The sequence below is a fragment of the Pieris rapae genome, chromosome 17 (assembly GCF_905147795.1).
Source record: "Pieris rapae chromosome 17, ilPieRapa1.1, whole genome shotgun sequence".
NCBI lineage: Eukaryota > Metazoa > Arthropoda > Insecta > Lepidoptera > Pieridae > Pieris > Pieris rapae.
This window is the reverse complement of record NC_059525.1, coordinates 8143188-8165328: the sequence shown is the minus strand read 5'-3', so window position 1 is coordinate 8165328 and position 22141 is coordinate 8143188. Positions and strand designations below refer to the sequence as shown.

The following is a 22141-nucleotide window of genomic DNA, read 5'->3' as shown; positions in this document are numbered from 1 at the left end:
TAGAAAAGTCCGTGATGGTATATGTCTATCTCTTATGGATAACCCACAATAACTTTCTTTTGTCAATTAGTAAATGACAAAAGAAAGTATTTTACGACAAATAATGGCTAATTTTCGAAGCGATTTTAACGAATACAGCATTAATCCTTAACCAATTAAATACCTCGAATACATTGTTCATTTAATATAGATCTATACAGCCTAGTCTATACATTTGAATTTGAAATTATGTTTTGTTTTACTTTTGATGTGCGGTGTCATTGTATATTAAAAAGTATTATTTATGTTTATCAAGGACGAACTTAAACTAACAGCTACAACTGTACAAGAGTCGCAATTGATAGAGATCAGTGGAAAGTGTTAGAGGGGGCCTTTGCCATAGGTCACACCGGAGTCCGAGATATACTGTAGTGAAAATATCTTGAATATCAGGCAAGAAATTAAAAGAAATGTGTGTATATGTAATGTATAAACTTCAGAAGAGCAGAAAATAAAAGCCATTTTACAAAAACACAATCAAAGTTTTATTAAATATCAAATATTGTATTGTCTAACACGATCCCTTATCTAACATGTTTCACATCAATATAATGTTAATTTATGGTTACAAGTGAAGGGCGAAATATAGTTGAAACGTGAAAGGATAGAAGAAGCATTAACAGTGACTGTAACTAATCAGTACTTATATAAATAGGAGTATTTCAAATTATCTATATTGTCATGAAGGAACAAGAAGTAGGTGAAAGTTATACCCGTAATAAAAGAAATCTTATAGTTACAGTAAAATATAAATAAAACTGAATGAGAAGGAAGTTGAAAAACACATTCACGTCATAATACTCATACACAATACATATTCTTATGCAAAATCTACAAAAAAGTTATACAGAGTACGACCTCAAAATATTACGATTATTATAGGGCTTAAAACTATCAAGTACAATTTGTGCGACAAAGCTCGTGAAACTCTGTAAGCATCGGGATATCAATCTACTAAGTACATGATTTAAGACGAGTATTAAAACACTGATATGTGAGATGATGTGTCACGTCTTATTGGTCTCTATTCACTACATAGCCCTTAGTCTCATATTGATAGTTATTAAAATGCAACAGAAATCAAAACTAGTTCTGTGGTCAAATTAAATTTGGGAACTCTATCCTTTAATTTACTATTCATCCAAATAAACATTCAAGATTTGGTTCAAACATTAAATTAATTTTGACCAAATCTTAGCTACCACTAGCTACAGCTAGTTATATTGTCAATCCGAAAGGCCCGACCAATGCGGCTGAATTTGCTAGTTAAGCAAAATCATTCTAAGCGTTTTCATAAACATTTTAAAAACATGGAAGCACTCTCGCGGACAGACTGTTTGCAGGTTTTAAAACTTTTGAAAACTTACGGATAAGATAAAATCTACTCCTACTGTATTATTCGATATGGTGGTTCGCCAAGGTATCATTGTAGGTTCATATTTTTTAATTTCATATTAACATGGCAAAATTTTGGTATTAGCAAAATATAACGAACACTAGACTTTAACAAAACTATTTTAGAGCTTAAACAATAATTAACAAAATGAAATTTTCATCACTGTCAACATTAAAATTAGTGAGATCAGCAATTCTCTCAATTCACAAAAGCGTCTGCCATAATATATCCGCCAGCTTAAACTTTGGTGATTGACTTCATTCCACGGCTTCGGAGACATCTGAAAATTGCATACAAATTTAATCCTAGTTTGAAGAATCTTTATAATACATAATATTATAAGAAATTTGAAGTGCGAAATTCAAAATAAGCAACTATTTATAAGAATATAGAATATAAGAAATATAGAATGTGAGTTTATGTCAGAATGAGTCTGGCTCCCGATGCAAAATTAAAGCCAAAATCTTTGAGTTGAAATAGAGGAAGATCACAATTTTGTTGAAATTGACAAAGGTTATTTATGATTTATTTATTTATCACTACATTTTTCTATCTTAACAGTAATTACTAATACGATAGAATTCCAAAATCCCACACCAACTATTCTAGATAAAAACATTAAAAAATTAAACTTATATTCCTAAATCTATCTATCCATAACTAACAATATAGCTAGCAACTCTTGTGAACTCAGCCAGTGTACAAACAAATAGGTCCACCTCAATAGCAACTCTGTTTACTATCCGTATTGCCCGCGTGAGTGGCGCTTTGCTAATCAAATTGGAATGTGCGCGCGGTACATCCAAAAGTTTAGACGTAAGTCTCAGGTTTCTATTAGATACCCGTAGACCCAGCCTCTCCATTATATCCGGATTATGCACCCTACCCGTAAGAATCTTAAATAAATAAACTGACACAGCTAGCTCTCTTCTGAGGCCTAGCTGGTCGTATCCCACCATACCCAGAACAAACAGGGTCGGGTACATAAGCGGATACAAGGGATACACTCCATACAGTCTCTTGTAGAGGTAGCGAGTGAATTTATTTTGTACTCGCTCTAACATGAGACTGTATTTAGCCTCATATGGGGCCCACACCATTGCGTTGCACTCCAAGTGCCTTCTCACTAGCGCGTTGTATAAGATTTTGATCGCACCGATGTTCTCAAAGCCACAAGCTGTTCTTAATACGAACCCCAGATTTCTGTAGGCCTTTTTGCATACCATCTCTACATGTCGCGCGAAACCAAGATTCGTATCAAAATAAACTCCCAAATCCTTGACCTCTGAGACTTGAGCCAACGTTATCCCACTAATGGTATAATTGTACCGAGTGATTAACCGTGCCCTTGAAAAAGATATCACTTTGCATTTTGCCAAATTAAACTCCAATCTATTTCTCATGCTCCAATTAACCACTCGGTCAATGTCTTCCTGCAGCTGATCCTATGATATATACTGATGATATAATAATAAGGTAGCTATAGGATTAGGACACTTAAGTAAAGTCCATAGCTATACTATCTTATATTTAAATGTTATGTATACAAGATTCGTATAGATAATAAATCTAGATAATACTCATAAATAAATTACTAGACTACTGGGATTGTGTCCGCAATATAGAAGAAAATGATCTTACCTAACAAGTCCGCGGTAAGACATGACAGTTCCGTAAAGTGTGAGAATGACAGTAGCCGTCCACACCACTAATAGCATAGATGTGCTGCCCTCTATAAAAAAATGCTTATGTAATAGGTAACAGGTAAAAAAGTTCAAGATTTGATGGTTGTAGGTATGACCCGTCATGAATTTCAATGTAATACTACTTCAATAATTGTAAGACATATAAAATATACCGATGACGATGCACGAATGTCATTATAGTTGATGAAAGGAGAGAGGTATGTCAGGACCGTTGCAAAAGATCCTCTGCCGACCCCTTCAGGCAAAGTGTATAGATAGACAGATAAAAATATAATATAATGTCGCAGCTGGAACATAGATATAGTAAACCATGAGAGAGTATTTGTCTGTCGATAAGACATAAATAAATTGAGAATCCTTTATTATCTTAATATATATTTATGTACCTTGACTTTAAGAAGTAAATCATAGTGGATTCTTCTTTTAACACCATAGTATTAAATTGTATAAGACAAATAAATAATGTTGTTTTGCTGTTGACTCATATCGCCGCCCAAGACTACAGTCACAGGTGGCCGACCTTTCAAGACACGAACAAAGTTTCTCAATTAGAACAATCAAAAGAAATATTTTGTACCTATATATCCGTCGTGGTAGACATTGCGTTCCTTAATTATCGTGGTATGGCGTAGGATGTTCTCGCGTGGTTCAATTGCAAGCAAATCGGGGATTTCATTTGCATCACCACTGCAGTTTGCCCATTCGATCGTAACATATCTGAGGAATATAGAATTGGCGCTTATATACATTTTAATGCTTCTACCAAAAACGCAAAACCCTTTATAAGAGTAGTCAGTTTCATACAATATTAGGGTAAGATTGAGAGTGGAGACGTAGCTCGTACATCATCTTATTTGTATCTTATACATCTAATCTTTGGTAACGTGAAACAAGAAGTGACACTACTTGGTATTTTCTCAGAATCCTCTGGGTGGATAAATAGAGGTGAAGGTAACAAGTACAGACAGAGATATCATTAATTTCAATAGAATCATAAAAATTAACATACCTAGATGATGTCCTACAAGCCTTCCGAGGTGGAACAAGGAGTTGTCTAGTACGGGATCGAGCTCCACCGCGGCAAGGCCCCCACGAACCCCAGGGTCCCGGCTGACCTAACTCGGCTTCTTTGCACCCACATTCCACTTCACACAGCTCATCCTCCTGTACGATTATTAAGCTTCTTTCAAAAAGATACATAATTAGAAAGATCTAGTTAATAATTTTCTTCCGGCAGATTACACCAAGACCTAAATATAGTGACTCCGGCTTACATGATATGGTGAGAAACATGTAAGCCGGAGTCACTAGTGCATAAGTATATAAACAAAGATAGGTCCACTCTCTACTCATCACGTACTTTCTACTGTGGAACGGATGTTCGACACGAGTAAACTAGTTTAGGACATTTGAATAGAATTTGCGCAAGTAGCTTAGTAATAATCGTATTTAGGATAATAAATAAATCATACAAAATGCTTAGAATGCGTTGTGCATGTTTTCTTGTTTCGACTTTATACACATACGCACACTTGTTTACTTATGACATACACTTATTTACAAGCAATTTACATTATCTACAAGCACACATTATAATATCTTGCAGAAATTTAAATATATAAATAAAGTTAATTGAAATTAGTGTTTCCATAGAACTGGGGGTAAACGCACAGGACCCCTGATGTTTGTTGCCAACTTTTTAAGTGTTAGTACGCTCTTAAACAGTTGGCAACGATCAAGAACAAGGTTGGTTCAAGAAATTGAAGGACCCTTAGACGAATTGGTCCGGAAATACTTCAGTGGGCAGCTGGTTCCACGCATGGTGGATGCTAAATAGAAAAAGTTTAGAATATCCTAAACTTTTTATTGGTTCAGGTTCAGGCCTGCTGCCCATTTGCCTCCTATTACACCTTTACAATCCAATAAGTCCTCACAATCCTCAAATTAATTCTTATATAATATTAGCAATTTAGCTGTTAAATAATTTAACCTGATGATACATAGGCGGTGCTACAATTCGGCCCGGTAGTGCGGTCGAACAACGCCAGGGGTCAAGGTAAGCTTCAGACAGTAGCTCGTCCGAGATACTCGTGAGCTCACAACGGGCATGTGAGACCCGCACTCCCCATCCGCAAGCGCTTTCGGCTTCTTCACCTGATGATGTCTGGGAAAAAATAGTCTTCATGATTCATGTACACTTGGAAATGTTTAATTCTCTTTTTTATATGAAGTTAATTTTTTTTACAATTGATACACTGTAATCGGACCGTAGGTATATAAAATCTGCTGTTTTTCATTTCTCTCTCGGCTCTGTCAACCGGGTTTTGTGACTTTATATTTATGTAACAAATTTGATATACTAGTATCTATAACAAAAAATATAATATTTTAACAAATGTGTGTTTGGGTTTAAAAAGCGTTAATACCTGAAATCGCAATACCCCAAGGAAATCTTAAGATCCAAATTTAAAAAATACTGCATTATGCGTGGTCACAAAGACCACAAAACAAAATAGATAGTATAGAGAGAAACACAAAAAAGTTGTAGGCAACCGGTGAAAAAAAGACAATATTTTTTATAAGTGGTATATTCGACCTGCACGTGACATCCCAGCATAGGCCTAGCTACCAATCTCAAGCAGGGCTCCCTCGGACAAGGGGCACGCTGTTCCGTGGGCGGACAAGTACGACCCGGCCATACAGCTGAGCATAAATGTTGCCTAAAAACAAAATTATAATAATTCCCACAGTGATCGACGAATATAATATAACGAAAGGACCGGAGACGCACTCACGAGCCCTCTGGCATTGAGAGTGTCTATGGGTGGGCGGCGATGATAGGGTGGACTAGTGGCTTTAGCAATTAAATAAAACGTTAGTATTACTTGTAACATTGTGTTTACTTGTATAAGAGAAAATATATAATGAATCTATATTGACAATGCACATGAAAAGTAAAGAAAACATAATCCAATTTTAAAAGTAGTGCATAATAGACAATTACATGTGGACAGCACCACGACCTTTCCAGAATAAAACTACTTCAAAGAGATTTTAATATTGAGCAATTTATAAACAAACTACGCTAATGCATGCATTTAAAATACAAAAAATTCTGGGTTATGTCCAGTTAGGATAAATGCGTAAAGATACACCGAACAATTTTACTTATAATAGTAAGAAAGTAATACCTAGTCCTTCGCATATGGCGGGTAGAAGAAGCGTCGCCACAAGAGCAGGCAGAAGTGTCCCAAGGACTCCATTCGCCTACTTCGCAGTCCACTCCGCAAGGCACATAACACCATGATTCACTTGCTTCACGAGATGTCACGTTCTGCAATTATTACTGTCATATACACACTGCTACAGCTTTGATTCTATATTAGAAACTACATAAATCCTGCTATCTATGGGCCGTAATTTCCGTGGTCAAGGGGGAAACACGTTTTTGTGTCTGTTTCCTATATTTATACATAATTAAGTGATTTGTTTAACTCGATGCTTCGGGATCAAACCCAGAACGTATATTAGTATTATTGTTTTAAATTATAAGTTTTAGTTTAAATGTTAATGCAAAACGAAAGCCGAAATAAATTCTCAAGCAATTAAAATTGTACATTTAATTTTGAAAATTTTACCTTTACTCGCAACCGTATGACATAAAAGGTAAACTCACAGGACAGAAGGAATCGTTGACAAACACCCCATCACTGCGAAGACAACGTACTGCTCTTCTCTTAATTCCTTCTCCGCATGGAGAACCTCCTGGAACATAATACATTAAGTTATGATTATTTAATTTTAGTCTAGGCTTCGTTTGAACTAAACGTAGCCTAGAATAAAACCAGTAAAACATTCAAGGGCATTTTTGAAGAAATTCGCGATTTTATTTATGGTTACTCTTCCTTCAGACAACAAAGTATCAAGAGAGCTGATTTTCACCATAAATATTTTTACGTATAGATAGTGATGCGATAGTATCGCAACCTGTTGTAATTTGGACACCCGCGATCCATTTCTCATAAAATCAATCAAATGGCTTTCTATATCCAAATTATGAGTCGTAATTGCATACTGTTAGTTTTTCTATAGGCCGTGCATCAAGTTTGTATGTGATGAAAATGTTACCTAAAGGTTGGCAGTCATCCCAAGGTGCAGTATGCCAGGAATGCACTAAGGGTTCACAGGGCTCAGCTGCAACTAACGGGCCACATCGCATGCCTCCAGATTTCGCGGGGCGAAGCACCACACGGGTTCGGTCACGACGACCGCCCCATTTTGTCTAGAATTAAAATATATAGACGTTGTGACTTGTTAAGATATATGTTTGGAATGGGTAAAGTCTAAATTTGTTTCACCTTAGAAATCTTCATGCATTTTTGATTTTTTTATTATTATGAAACATAGGCACAAATTTAGATAAAAGAGCAATAAATTGATTAAATGTATTTTTTTTTATTCACGCAACTCTCAATAACAATTTCAGTGAAACGAATTGTACTCCTCTACTGTAAACCGAATCTAATTAAAAATACCCATAAAAACAAAAAGTTTTTTTTAAAATATTATTTACCAGTTCACAAGGACTCCACTCAGACCATGGGCTGAGGACGCAGTCAGCTGGGCAGGGCATATGACAAGGCGTCACTCTGTCAGGAATGGCTCCGGCACCAGATGTCTCACACACAGAGTCCTCAACTTTGTTGCCTTGGCCATCGACACACCTGTAAAAAAAAAAAATTGTGAGCTGTCATGGGACGCCTGGCAGATGTGAAACATCGACATTATTTTGTAAAAGTAATAAGCAGAAAAGAATAGATTGTGATAGGAACTAAATATGTCATAATGATAAAATAAAATATCACGATTTTTTTCCAGATAACGATGACTATTTGTTGAATAAACATTATTTTCATTAAATATTTTTAATGTGAAATTTACTACTGCATTTAGACTGTATATCATATAGCGTGGCGACGCGTCGCCACGGCATGCGTCGCCACGCCAGAAATCGGTTTTACGTGCGGCTATAGATGTTTCACATCAAAACAATGTTAATAGTTGTGTATATATTGTATGTAACTTTTGTTGGTAAATAATTATAATGTTGCGGCTTAAATATTGAGTAGATGAATAAACAAAATACATTGATACTCGAAATCGACTTACATCTTTAAGTGTTAAAATTAATATACATATAAAAAAATATTCTTATTATTTTGTATGAGTGTTGCAAATAAAAATGCTGTTTATCATAGAACATAATTGTATCCATGAAACGAACGTAAGACTTTTTTGTTAGAATGCAAATCAAATATCAAATTATTGTTTTTGTATAGTACGGTGTAGAATGGTTGAAAATATTATGCCCAAAAATAATTCATTAATCGTCTCGTCTCCAAAATATTAAACAGAAAAACAAACATACAAAGTGTGCAGTTGAAAAGCAATTACGTTATTAATTAAGTTGATTTCGGATTCTATTCAAGTATTTTCAAACAATGTATTTAATTAGTCAATGTATGTTGTATCTTTGTGACTTTATAAAATAACATAATTACAATTAACCCTTAATCCATCCACCAATATTGCGATTAGCCACGAAAAGAAAGAAAGAAAAATTCTTACATGACATCTCTCTTAACATACGAAGGTCCACAAAGCGTGTGATCAGGCGTACAAACATCCCATTCCCCAGTTGACCATCGAGGATTTATTTCAGAACACGTCGCCCGTTGAAGAGTCGCTCCGCATTCGCGACCGCCCGCCGATCCCTCTTCTATCACCTCTCTAGTAACATATAGACTGTTATTTCTAGTCATTACATAGTATAAAACAAGGACGTCTGTATGATTAGTTTTTAATACGCTATTTTACAGACACAAAACTCTTTTTTTATACATACGAGACGTTAGATTTTGTTTGTTTTTTTTAATATGTTATGTATTGGATTGTTTATTAAGTTACAATAAGTTATATTACAGTATAAGTACTACTTAGTATGTAAGTTCATTGTTTTGTTTAGATTAGACTTTTGTTACGTAACAATATATGTATAGGAAAGAGTGTGTGCATACCTAACACAGGTTATAGAACTTAAAAGGGATGTACTAAAATGTATATTTAAGACCAGGAATTTAATAAAGGAAATTTTAGTTTTTTTTTTGTTTAATGATAATATATAATTTCATGGAATGTGGATGCGTTCAAGTTGTAGATCATATTTACGATAACAAATACTTAAGAAAACTACTGTAATGATTAAAATCTACCGTGATTTTATGCTAAGAACCCATCTTGTCTTCAGATAAGAATCTTGACTAAGTGTTTGAAATTCTAAAACGCATATATGATAGAATCTAAAGATTTTTACCTTGTACGAAATCGGAACGCGGCCTTAGAGCCGGGCTCGGAAGCACAAGGGCCCCACGCGGCCCAGGGCCCCACAGTACAATCGCGAGCGCATCGCACAGTGCACGTACCACGTAACAGTGAGCCAAACTCTGTGTCGTATGTGAAGCCGTCTGTTGAGGCTTCTCGTACACGACGTGGGCCTGAAAATTGTGTCGTTATACTGATTAATGTAAAGTCTAGTCTGTGGTTAATATAGCATACAGGCATTAAAAAAAATATGCGATAAGTATTATAGGTATTTGAGTGATATAAACGTTTAATACGTTTATCAAATAGACTTTTTTATAGAACAGTGGGCAAACGGGTAAGAGGTTAATCACCTGATGTTAAGTGATACCACCCATGAACACTTACACTGCCAGAAGGCTCGTAAGGGTTTTAGGAATTGGTACGCTCTTATCTATAACGACCCGCAGTTCTAGGTTCGAAAATATCTGTGAGTAGATGATTTCACAAAGTGCGCGGCAAAAATGGGCTTTAAAAAGCTGTGTATCCACCCCTACGTCATTTGATCCACCAAATGACGTAGGGGTGGATATTCTCCCTAGATATACGATGGTGAAAGTCGCCAACAAAGTTACGAAATCAAATTATAGTTCCCATTCATTTTTCAAATACATAAAAGGTCGTGCGGTCAAAGTATTTGTACTGTAATTGTACTTTCATTTTCGTTATACTTTTTCTAAATCTAAGTGAATAATCAAAATCTATGATTTATATGTATAATAAAAATGTATACCTGTTAGAGGATGGAACTTTTTATACACATCCATTGGGACGTCCCGACCGCCGACCATACAACGAGCCGCTCGCAGAGATCTTCCTTCACCACATTCCATTCTACAAAAGAATATTTTACCGTACTATTAGAAATTCAATTGAGACATCATAAATACACTAAAAGATTGAAATTTTGGTCGGAAGAGTTCTGAAATTTATTTATTTTATTCATTTATATAGGCTTCCCAACGCTCGGCACACTGATTCATAAATACAATATTTAATGTGCACTTATAGGTACGCAGAGATAAAAATGTTTATAAAACATTTCACATTATTTCATTAACATTCTTGTTATCGCTTCTACTATTTAAGACCCCTTCATCACCCAATACAAGGCAAATCCAATTATTCGAAATTCCTCGTTCTAAGACCAACTATTTACGAAACTCGGTTATGAATCGCATACCTACAGATTACAACATAAATTACCAGCAAATCGATATATTTAATGTGACTAAAAAATTCTTAAAAAAATATTTTAAAAAATTCAGGTAACTTTTACCAATAATGGCTTTGTTTGTTGTTTCATGTTGAATATATGTTTTGATTTACCGATCTCGAATCTTACTACTGTGCTTTGTAAAACTGTGCTTTATGTTTCTGTTTTATATGTGTATTCCGTTTTGGCTTTTGTGTGTAATGTAATTGTTTGGTTATTGTTTAATGTATTAGCTGTAGGAATACTTAAATAAATAAAATAAAAATAAAATAAAAACTATAGGAAAATTAATTTAAAAGGTGCGCAACTATGGAACCTAGATTCGTCGATATGTTCTTCCGAAAGAGACAAAAGCGTTGATGGGATGCCTGAGGTAACTTGAGGGTACGCGAAATTTTAATTTAGGTAAAAGGTTGGAGAAATAAACCTAATTTCTAAATATCTTAAATGCAAACGATATATCAATTAATTTTGTACCTTTCGTATGTAACACTTTCTTCGGGATGAAATTGCTTGTCATTAATTTATTAAAATATACAAATAAATCATATAAAATTAAATTTTCAAATATGTTAAGTAGACATACCCAGAAGGTAGAATGCAATCAGAATCCGCCGGTAGAAGTTCTAGGGTGATGTTTTTGCATACGCATGACGGTACATCTGGGTCTGAAGCATCTAAATACCTGAAAAATACACATTAACGTATTTACCTCGACAAAATCAATTAAAAGCGACGAGACAATACATAATTTTTATTTAAGTATTTAATAAACGGTATTGTTGACTATTTTGTTAAATCATAATTCAATGAACATATTAATTATGTTATTTCCTTAGAAAATCTTTCCATGAATTATTATACAATATAATATATAGCAGACTCGGCCAAGCGTTGCTGTGGCTAAGGTTTTTGTTATATTACATAGTAGTAAATTAATCAAGGGAAACCGTAGGAGAACTTATGTGAAACGTTGGTACCACGACACGGACCTAAACTAAACTACCTTTAACTCAGCGCCATCTGTTAGAATTGTATCAAATAATAAACAAATGTTAATGTTATCGTAATTTTAGTAAGGATGCCTATTTTTTTTGAAAATGAAATATAGCCTATGTCACTCAGGAATGATGTAGCTTTCCAACAGTGAAAGAATTTTTCAAATCTGCCAAGTAGTTTCGGAGCCTATTCAATTCATACAAACAAACAAAAAATCAAACCTTTCCTCTTTATAATATTAGTATAGATAAAGGCGTGAACCTAGTTTCCAACAATTGGTTTATTGTCAGTTCTTCTCTTCCGTTCTACGCCCTTGATTTGAGAACTGGCAGCAAATGTAAAATTAGAAGCATTTAAATACATTAAATTTCTTTTTTTGACGTTCGATTTATAATTAGATTACTAACTTGAGTGGTTCTTGGCATATGGTATGGCAATCAAGTGGGATTGCAATGTCACAGTTCACTCGGCAAGGGGCGACACTTGGAGGTACACTTTCTCCTGCGCACGCGCCGGCTTCTACCCGATGAGATTCTGACCCGCACCAAATACCTGTAATGAATAAAAAAAGACACATTACGTAAACTAAATGCTATTCTAAGAATTGTCCCTAGAAAATGAAATAATTCTGATTTAAATAAAAAAAATAATCGTTCAAAAACTTACTTCTAACTCGATATCCGATACCACATCTTTGAGCTGGTGGTAATTTACAGGTACTCCATTCTCCGGTGACCCAACTGGGACTCCGGGCCCCACATGACCGAGGTACTGGACAGTCTCGGGACTCTTGCAAGGGCCCACAGTTGGGGCCTCCTTGGACACGACGCACTCGTACTTGTTTGCCTGGGTCTGTTACAATATCGCGGTTATTATAACTAATTTATTTATATATAGTGATGTATTGATGTAATAAGAGCAGTATTGGCCTAGTTGCTTCAGCGTGCCAATCTCATTCTTGAGGTAGTAGATTCGATTCCTGGCTGTGCACTAAAGAACAGGTGCTTGCCTATAAGATTGACGTATGATCAAGAAACAGAACTAAAAAATTTGTAACGCCACTGATTTTTGTATTGATGTGATTATGTGTTCATTGCTTTAATAGAAATAAAACACCTTATATTATAAAAAGTCAATAGTTAGATCATGTTTACCACAGGTATTAGGACAAGGTGACCAAGGCATCCAGGCTTCAACACGGCAGCCCCGCTTACAACGAATTGTGCAGGCTCGACGAGAAGCGGGACGTTTTAATGGAGCACAACTGTATAAAATGTATATATTATTAATTCAAAAATATATTTTAACACCACAAACCATCAATTGGACTTGGTACTGGCAATGTGAGTGTCTGTGGACGGTGTTATAACCGTTTGCCTCCCATTAAATAAAAAAAAAAAAACTAAACTAACTAAATCAAAGGCAAAGTAGAGCAGGTGGAACATAGTGTACGGCTTAAAAATAGATAATTTTCTCCAACTTTGATTTTGATCCCTTTATCAACATGCGCTAATTTAAGATTGAATATGGCACCTGGAAGATAGTACCGGTGATCCCAGATGATGCTTTATTTATTTATTCGAGTTCATCACAACATACAAAATACTATATCTACGGTGTATGTTAAAAACTGTTTTAACTTAAATGTACGACAATTTACGTAAACATAAATGTTATAAAAAAGAAAAATATAAAATAAATTATATCTGAAAATTTTGTGTAGCAAAAAAAAATATTGACAAAACATTTAAATTTTCTGTTTATTAATGCTGAATGATTATTATTATCTATAACTTTAAGTCTAGGGCTTTACTGTAGCCCTAAATGTTTCGTTAAAATCCAATCAAAGTAAAATAAGAAACACTGTAATATATAAATACAACATAGAGAGTACAATTAGTGAAATAAGTCAAATGTTTGTATTGCATAACTACCACAAGAGGTAAAATAAATTATCTACTATCATGATTTACATGTTTATATCATAGTGAAAATAAAATTTTACTAAACCGGCAAACATCTTTAGGATTAAACAAGGGAGTGGGGGAAAGTCTGTGCAACGCAGGACACAAACGTCAACTGATTTACCAATCACGTGATCGACAGGTCTCTCTCCCCCCACTCCCCTCCCAGTGACACCTAAAAATCGCTTCTGCGCAGGCAAGGACATTTGTTCAAAATGTTTGCTTACTTAATAGCAGGCATTTTCATCTATTTTCTACATTTTCCCACTGTTCTATAGAAAAAGGCAGGAATATAATCGAACATTACACATATACTTACAGAGCCTCTCTTACAACATCAGCATTGTTCTGTACACACATAACATCTCGAGACATTTCTCCTTCCTCAATGCATGGTTCTTCATCATCGCTTTGATTATAGACGTCTGTTTCCTATAAGCATTTTTAACAAAATTATTTTATGAATTACTTTCAACAAACATTTAAAATTCACCAATGTTGTCTCAACCGTTACATTGAGGCGTACATATGAAAATTATATTCTTATTTTATTCATTCCATGAACATTTACTGTTATAAACCGATTGAATAAGTAATACCATGATGATCTTATGTTCCAAAATAAACGTATTTATCATTTATTTATGATATACATTAAAGCATATATCACATTAGACGATTCTAATTTACTTGTAAAAACAGCAACTTAAGCGTAATGCACATACAAATATACAACAATCTTTTTATTCATCAAAAACACAGCAGTGGCGGTACAAGCTTTCTCGGTATGGGCCTCAGATTTCTGTACCTATTTCATCGTCATTTGTTCATTTAATAGACAAGTATATGATGAGCGTCTTATACCTGCCACGCCCTTTCAAATATTTAGGATTTTTACAAGCCGTTTTTCTCACGAATTTTTTCTTCACTATTCGAGTGTTAAGGCGCACATAGAAATAAAGTTTGGTGCACAGCCAGGGATTGAACCTACGAATTGAGAGCTGAGAGTCGAACGCTGATACCAATAGGCCAACACATCAGAGCAGTAGAGAGCAGTCTGTAAGAGATCGAATTATTTTAAATATATTTACCAGTAAGTCGGTGTAGTTGTTAGCAGGCGATTCTTGATTGCGTCGTTCGCAGGGTCCCCATGGTGTTGCTAGCCAGGAGTACGTCCCACATGCATGCGTGTTGCATGTTTCATTTTGAACTAAAAGTTCTTGAGCGGGGCATGCCCAGCCATCTGCAAATTAATTATAAGATATATTATTAAACTCCTCTATATAACATCGTATATAGAGGAGTTTAATAATATATCTTATATATCTATTATATATCTATATTTATCGTTCTCTATAGAAGCATCTTATATATAAAATTCTTGTGTCACGGTGTTAGTAACCGAACTCCTCCGAAACGGCTCGACCGATTCTCATGAAATTTTGTGTGCGTATTGGGTAGGTTTGAGAATCGAACAACATCTATTTTTCATCCCCCTAAATGTTAAGGGTGGTCCACCCCTAAAATTTTTTTTTATTTTTTAGACAAAATTTTTCGTTTTTATTTTTTTACGATACACCATACAAAAATACATGCAACCCTAAATTCTCACCCCTCTACAATCATCCCTTATGTTTTTTTTTGTTAATTATAAACTTTAATTTTTTGGCACAAAAACATGGCAAAACAACGTTTGCCGGGTCAGCTAGTTTCATATACATTTCTGTTTTTGACGTTCATAAGTGTACGTTGTGTTACCTATATGAATTGAATTTTGAATAACTGCGCTAATTACGCTTTCTTGGAATTACTCCGAATTTAGGCATTTACAGGCCAACTAACTATAACTATAGTTAGCTATAAAGATAGCGTTTTTTTTGATAATTTCTAATTGTATTTTTTACTTACTTGGTGATGCATGTGCAACAATAAATCGCCGTCTGGTTCGAGTGGGTCTGGCATGGCCTGGAGCTAAACAGGGAGCGGAGCAGGCAGACCAAGAGCCCCAAGAGGTCACTACACAATCACCAGGACACGCGATACGACAACGCTCTGTGCGTGCTGGGGCACCGCTACCACTGCACCAAGCCCGTTGAGCCTCTTTCTAAATGTGGGATACACAGTTACTTAAGAAGAATCTTTTCTACACAAACGAATTTTGTAATGATACACCGAGTAAAAATTATTATATTTTGATAATTGGTCAACTAATAAAAAAAAATGCTTCAACGACTTAACCTCATTTTTTTATAACCTTCGATATTTTAGCAGGAACAAGTGATCTTAAATAATCAAATATTAACTCACTCCATCATGTCCGACACATCTTAATTCCCGACTCCGTCGGCCAGCGCCGCATGTGCTATGTTGTTGGTTGAGAACACAAGGGCCCCAGGTGAGAGCCTTCCACGATGCGCATCGGGGGGTGCTACAGGTGCGTTTTTCCTCTAAAGGCGGGCATGGAGCCCCGCCACCTGATGCGGCTGCGATTATACGCCGACGACGCACACTGTAACCTGAAACTCAACCATTGTTAGCTTGATAGTTTCAATAAATAAATGAATTACTAAGTAGTGGTAATTGGATGTTATGAATAACAATTATTGAAGGACTGTGTAATTAAAAATTATTTTCAGCTTCACATGTCTTATTAAAACCTAATGTTTTTAGTTACATTTGGAAGATTTCACACAAATTTTAAAAGCCTACTTTAACTTGACTAATATTGTTTGTATTATACATGACATTTTTAAATTAAAATAAGGTTTGCATGCCTATTTATATGTGATTGTGCGGATTTTTGTAATTTATATATTGGGCCGTTAGTCGCCCTCCTATTTTGTTAAATTTGTATAATGTTTACCTTAACTTTAGCCTATTATATTTTATTTACCAACCAAATTTTAGTTAAAACAATAAATAAATAATTATTTTAATACAAACAGAAAATCGTATAAAAAGCAATGTTTTATATTACCAGTAGTAGTGAGTTGTTGAACTGGATATAAGGGGCAGCCATCGGTCGGCTGACAAGCGCCCCATTCACTCCACTCCCCCACTTCACAGTCACGTGGACATGGAACCTGTTTTCGTAATTCAGTATTATTGCGATTTCGTTGACCTTTTTCCAGATTTGGTCAGATTAAGTTTAAGTAATTTATTAGACAGATAATATTTCCTATGCTTTCATTCATACTTTGAAAGTTTCTACAAATTAAGGTGAGTAGAATACAAATGAATTGCTTGATAAAAGATGCCCGAAACGTAATAAACAATTCTCGTTTATATCAGCAACATTCACCTCACACGGCTGAACTAATGTAGGCATAGTGGTGTGTGCACACTGAGCGGGATGCAGTGCACGCCCATCTGCGCGGACGCAGGTCGCTTCTCGCCGCTGTATTCCACCGCCACAATTCGCATCAATGTCTTTCTCGCCCTCATCAGACTCATCATCTTCATCATAGATTGCGTCATCATCATCTGCATCATCGTCTTCATCATTTTCTATAAACACAAATTTTAATAAGGATTATCACATAATGTTTATTTTTGTGGAATAAAGATGTAATTTCATCTCTTTTTTAGCATTTTATATAGACCATGTAATTTTAAACTGTATTAACTTAAAATATATCTTAATTAACATGATTTATAATTTGTTTCCATTAACGTTTCACGATTTAAATGACGTTACATTACCACTTCGTTCCGCCTACAATCACATAAAATCGTTTTTATAGAAGCATATGTCATTTGTTTAAGTATTCTAAAACATCTTACGGGGTGCAGGTGTCGCGGATAATTCGACGGCTACATGACAGGATCCCCAGGGACCTGGAGTCCAATGAGCGCTGGCTTCCATTGCTGCAGGCCTAACCTCTTCAACTACATCACACTCTTTTCCACCACCTGTATTACGATAAATTTATTCTTAATAATATTTAAGACATTTATTAAAAATAAGTTTTAAAAATAGGTTCATTTGATACTTTTGTTTTGCTTAAACAATATAATCTTACATCTTATTCAACATATTGGATTCACATTTCATTACTATCCATGGCGCCAGCGTTAACAATTGTTTTAAATGACAAGATTTCCTATACAAGTGACATGTTGGCGTAGACTTAATGAGTGTGTACCTTGTGGCAATCTACGAAGTCGCCTAGTACGCACAAGCGAGCCATCCGGTCGTGGTCGCCATGGCAACCATTCCCCTAGAGAACAGTTTTCTCGCATCACACACACGCGGGTTGCGCCTATATTCGAAATACCCGCACCGCAGTACCTGAAAATTTTTAAACAGTTCAAATATTTAATTACTAACCCGTAGGATTTAAAGATTTGGCACTGTTCAGAGTGCTTTGGTAACACCTGTATACATAAAAAGTGCTTAGAATCTGTGTTAAAGTCTTTATACTGTATTAAAACAGATCTCTTAAAATTGTAGTAATATATTAATTTACCAATATGTAACATATGTTTTTAAGTGACGTTCACAACAACACACAAATCACAATCTTTAAACTACATGTAATATATAATTTTAAGTGGCTTTTTGCTAATGGTGTTGTATTTTTTTAAAATATATAACCCCAGCGAAATAATTTATATAAGGTAGCTTAAAGCAAAAAGTCAATATAAGCTACGAAAGCTCCAAGTTTCGCAGTACAAGTAGCAATCGATCAGCAAGTTAGTACAAATCTAGACGAGATCCAAGGGCTGCGAAACAAAAATTATTTATACTTATTTTGAAGTACATCTTAATTAATATTAAATTTTAATATAATGGAATATAGGAAAATCATCGTTATCGATAAATCAAGGTTTATGTTAGCCATTTTTGAGGCCATTTTACTTATAATCTTTCATTTTTCGTTAACATAAAATTAGTATTCGTAAGTCTTAACAAAGTATAAACACTTTATTTTAGTTTAGCGTAAAATGAATAAATTAGCTGGCTTTCTATAAAATATAGAAAATCAGTTTCATGACAACCCTGTAATAAAATTCAGCTCTCGAACTAAGATGATCTACAAAGCTCTTCTTTAGAGACGAGTATTCGATCCCGTTCGTGCATACTGATGTTGGTTTTGGCGGGAAAGCGTTCGCAAGTCGTGGTCTGGGTATTTACTTTGAAAACGTGAGCTTAGTACTTTATCGATCTGGTGAAGTTTCATCTCGTGTCAAAGTATATTTAAGTCAAATCCTGTCTTCAAAAGAGATCTTGTAAAGAGAAATATCTGTGAGAATTTCAGTTATAAACCTCATAGATATTTAGTACCGAAGTAGATTACTTAGTAAAATAAGTTTAATTATTGTTACCATGTCGAACAATAATTAAATTTTAAAAATAATGTTTAAGTTTTACTTGAAATCGTTAACGAGCAGTAGTTTAGATGTCGTACAGGATGAGGGACAACGTGACTGATAAAGTAACATTTTTACATTTATAACATAATGTTTTTATGTATATAAAGAATGAAATCGACCATTGCTTTCAAGTGCTTCCCAAAAATAACTTGTTAGATAAAACTATATTAACATACGTACCTACTAGCTTAATCTTCGTAATTCTTTTTATATTACGAAACCAACGCATTGTGTCAAGTCATTAATAATATAACATGCCTACTTAATATAAACCCGTTCTAGGCTTTAAAGATATTTATAGTATGAATTATATTTTATTTTTATATTCTAAATCATATTATATGCAACTTATCTGTTTTTTCTAATATGCAAGACATACGCCGTCGATGTTTCTGGAGCTAAGGCATCCTGATTTTCTCAGAATATATTACTTTATAGTATGAACGAGCGCATATAGAGTAAGTGCATTGGTACATGGTTGAGAATCGAACCCACGATATCAGGATTATGTAAATAGATATTCCTCATAGAGTTGCCATCCTTGGTACTAATAATTTTTGGATAAATAAAATATTATTACTCACATATTCTCGACATACTGTCCATCCTTCCTTCGACACTGCACTTGTCGTCTTTGTAACCCGAGACGAGGTGAATGCACCAGCGAGTCAGGTTCTACCCGGATATTGTATCTAAAATATTAAACACAGATCATCAAGTTATTGATTTCCGAATTCAAGTTCTTGTTTTAATTATTTATTTATTGTGGTATGTAGGATTTCAAATTGGACTTATATAAATTAAAATGATTCAAAATATTCATTATTGCTAAGCGAAAAATTTGAGTATTGTTTAACATATATTCCCTGAACTCTGAAAAACAATTTAGGGAACTAAAAAAAAAATGAAAAAAGCCTGAGTATAAAAGAATATTAAAGCCAATAAATTCGCGGGGCAGCTTGAATAAAAAGTAAGTAGTTTTATATTGTGTAAGTGATTAGTTATAGAGATAATAAATGCTACGCTATTTAATCAGGAACTAAAATACATGCTCTCTTCGCTCCAGCCTTGCCTTCCGTTTCCGGTTTTGCCATTGTAAGTTACTTCGTTATTAGATTTGATTTATTTCACTTCCCACTGATTTTGACTTCATTTGTTGGAAATTATTTGAGTATTATGAACAATTTACACATTTTTCAACTGAATTAGTTTACATTAGCTGTGTTTACAAAAAAATCAATTTACATATTGTGTGGATAGTGTTTAAGTAATGTTTCTGACTGCTTTTGTTGCTAATGCTTTAATTTCGTGGCAAAACAAAAAAAAATCGGGCAGGTAGAAAAAATTAGTCGCCAGGAGAGGGGTTATGGTTGTTATAACATGAGGTTTAAAATTCTTATGTATATGTTAATTTTTACAAATCACTATTTAAAATAAACGTATTAAAAAAAAATAATGATTTGATTTTGATTTAACTGCAAAGTTTATCTTATTTATTAATGTAGGACCGTATGTAGCATAGCATGACATAGCATAAAATAGCAAAACAGCATATGCAATACAGCCTTCAGTAATGAAGAAAGCAACTAAAGAAAGTGTGCATTAGTGGGAGTGACCAGACTTTTATTGCATGACTTAATTTACGGCTCGCCCTTAAGCGTGTAGCGACGTAGCCCGTAGCTACGCCGTAGCACCAAATCCAATGAACCGCGAATAAGCTGGGAATGAATTTCATCCGATAAAAGGGTGACTCACCTTTCAATAGTTTTTGTATTTTCCACATCGTGAACCGAGCACTCAGTCCAACGGCCTACGAAAACAGTGAATTCATCTGGAGATTCTGAAATTAAATTGAAAGTTATGTAATGAATTATACATATCAATCCTATTTGTTTTTTTCTGTTTATATAAGTTGCTAGTTAGATACAAGACCGAAATTTATTGATGTAATTTCTGATTATGTCTGACATAGTGTTAATCGGTAGAAAAACGATAGTAATTTTTTTTGCCGTGATACCCCATAGACACTCGTAAGTGCGTTGTCGGTAATTTAAGAATTGGTACGCTCTTTTCTTTAAAGACCGGAAGATGTTTTCTTGAAGAAGTCGAAATGTTTCGGAATTACATATAAAATGTCACCAAATAAAAGAATTTTCAATATTTCACCTAGCATCCAATTAGGCGTGTTTATAAATATCGAAAACAATAGAAGAACATCTAATGAACAAAGAACAATAACAAATAAGAAAAACAAAAGCCAATTAGGAAGATAAGTACCCAATTAGTGATAACGAGTTTTGAATAATGTATATTGTCTCACGACACAGGCAACGTTTATATATATTATATGCGGTAAAGGTGTGTTATCTACACTGTAAGTAGGATTATATATAAGTCTAAAATGAACGCATTTAAATTGTCATATTCATATAAACCACCAATAGTATCGCAATACAGCGAAATGCTGACATTAAAGGTATCAAAATTTGTAAAACTTGCTTTTGGTTTCTATTCACACAATTTTAATTTTGTTATATATTATTACTACGTTAAGAATATTGTAAATACCTGTGTGTTGTCTGATTTATAGATATGAAACAGATTCGTTGTCAACTGCACATTTAAATATTCTTTCACGGCTACAAAACATATTCTTTTATCCAAGATTTTATATGCCATTAAAACGTTGACTGTGTAATTCCCCCAGGCGAATGTTAGATCCCGTGATGGAACCATAGATAGTCCGAGACTGCCACATCAAGTTGACAGATAACCATTTGATATTATGATTAACTAGAATCTAATTGAAACGCCAATCAACACTATTTAGGCCACGAAATTAGTATTTGCAATATTCTGTGAGATTAAAGCAAATTTTTATGTGATTTATACATCATCACTCATAGGACAACCTTATTATTACGCTTTTACAAGTTAAAGAATGTTTGTATAAATTCTTTCTGAAACTGTATTTATTCATTCTAAAATTTCAAATAAAAAAATATATCGAAACCTAGCGTTATGT

General features: G+C 34.4%; 1 protein-coding gene across 1 annotated transcript in view; it reads right to left on the bottom strand.

Moving 5' to 3' along the window:
- Window positions 1–500: 500 nt before the first annotated feature.
- Window positions 501–22141, bottom strand: part of LOC110992515 (thrombospondin type-1 domain-containing protein 7A-like) — a 74936-nt gene continuing 53295 nt past the window's right edge. Inside the window, exons 3-29 of the mRNA XM_022258367.2 lie at window positions 20872–20956; window positions 19701–19808; window positions 17886–18031; window positions 17524–17652; window positions 17042–17247; window positions 16718–16823; window positions 16048–16256; window positions 15649–15844; window positions 14832–14983; window positions 14060–14172; window positions 12931–13040; window positions 12443–12628; window positions 12184–12328; window positions 11364–11462; window positions 10295–10395; window positions 9515–9695; window positions 8770–8931; window positions 7715–7865; window positions 7270–7423; window positions 6818–6906; window positions 6333–6475; window positions 5738–5861; window positions 5132–5305; window positions 4151–4305; window positions 3719–3858; window positions 3077–3167; window positions 501–1715 (exon numbers count right to left, since the gene is read on the bottom strand). Coding sequence (XP_022114059.2) covers window positions 1673–1715; window positions 3077–3167; window positions 3719–3858; window positions 4151–4305; window positions 5132–5305; window positions 5738–5861; window positions 6333–6475; window positions 6818–6906; window positions 7270–7423; window positions 7715–7865; window positions 8770–8931; window positions 9515–9695; window positions 10295–10395; window positions 11364–11462; window positions 12184–12328; window positions 12443–12628; window positions 12931–13040; window positions 14060–14172; window positions 14832–14983; window positions 15649–15844; window positions 16048–16256; window positions 16718–16823; window positions 17042–17247; window positions 17524–17652; window positions 17886–18031; window positions 19701–19808; window positions 20872–20956 — 3698 coding nt within the window. The 3' untranslated portion in view covers window positions 501–1672. The remainder of the gene's footprint in view (window positions 1716–3076; window positions 3168–3718; window positions 3859–4150; window positions 4306–5131; window positions 5306–5737; window positions 5862–6332; window positions 6476–6817; window positions 6907–7269; window positions 7424–7714; window positions 7866–8769; window positions 8932–9514; window positions 9696–10294; window positions 10396–11363; window positions 11463–12183; window positions 12329–12442; window positions 12629–12930; window positions 13041–14059; window positions 14173–14831; window positions 14984–15648; window positions 15845–16047; window positions 16257–16717; window positions 16824–17041; window positions 17248–17523; window positions 17653–17885; window positions 18032–19700; window positions 19809–20871; window positions 20957–22141) is intronic.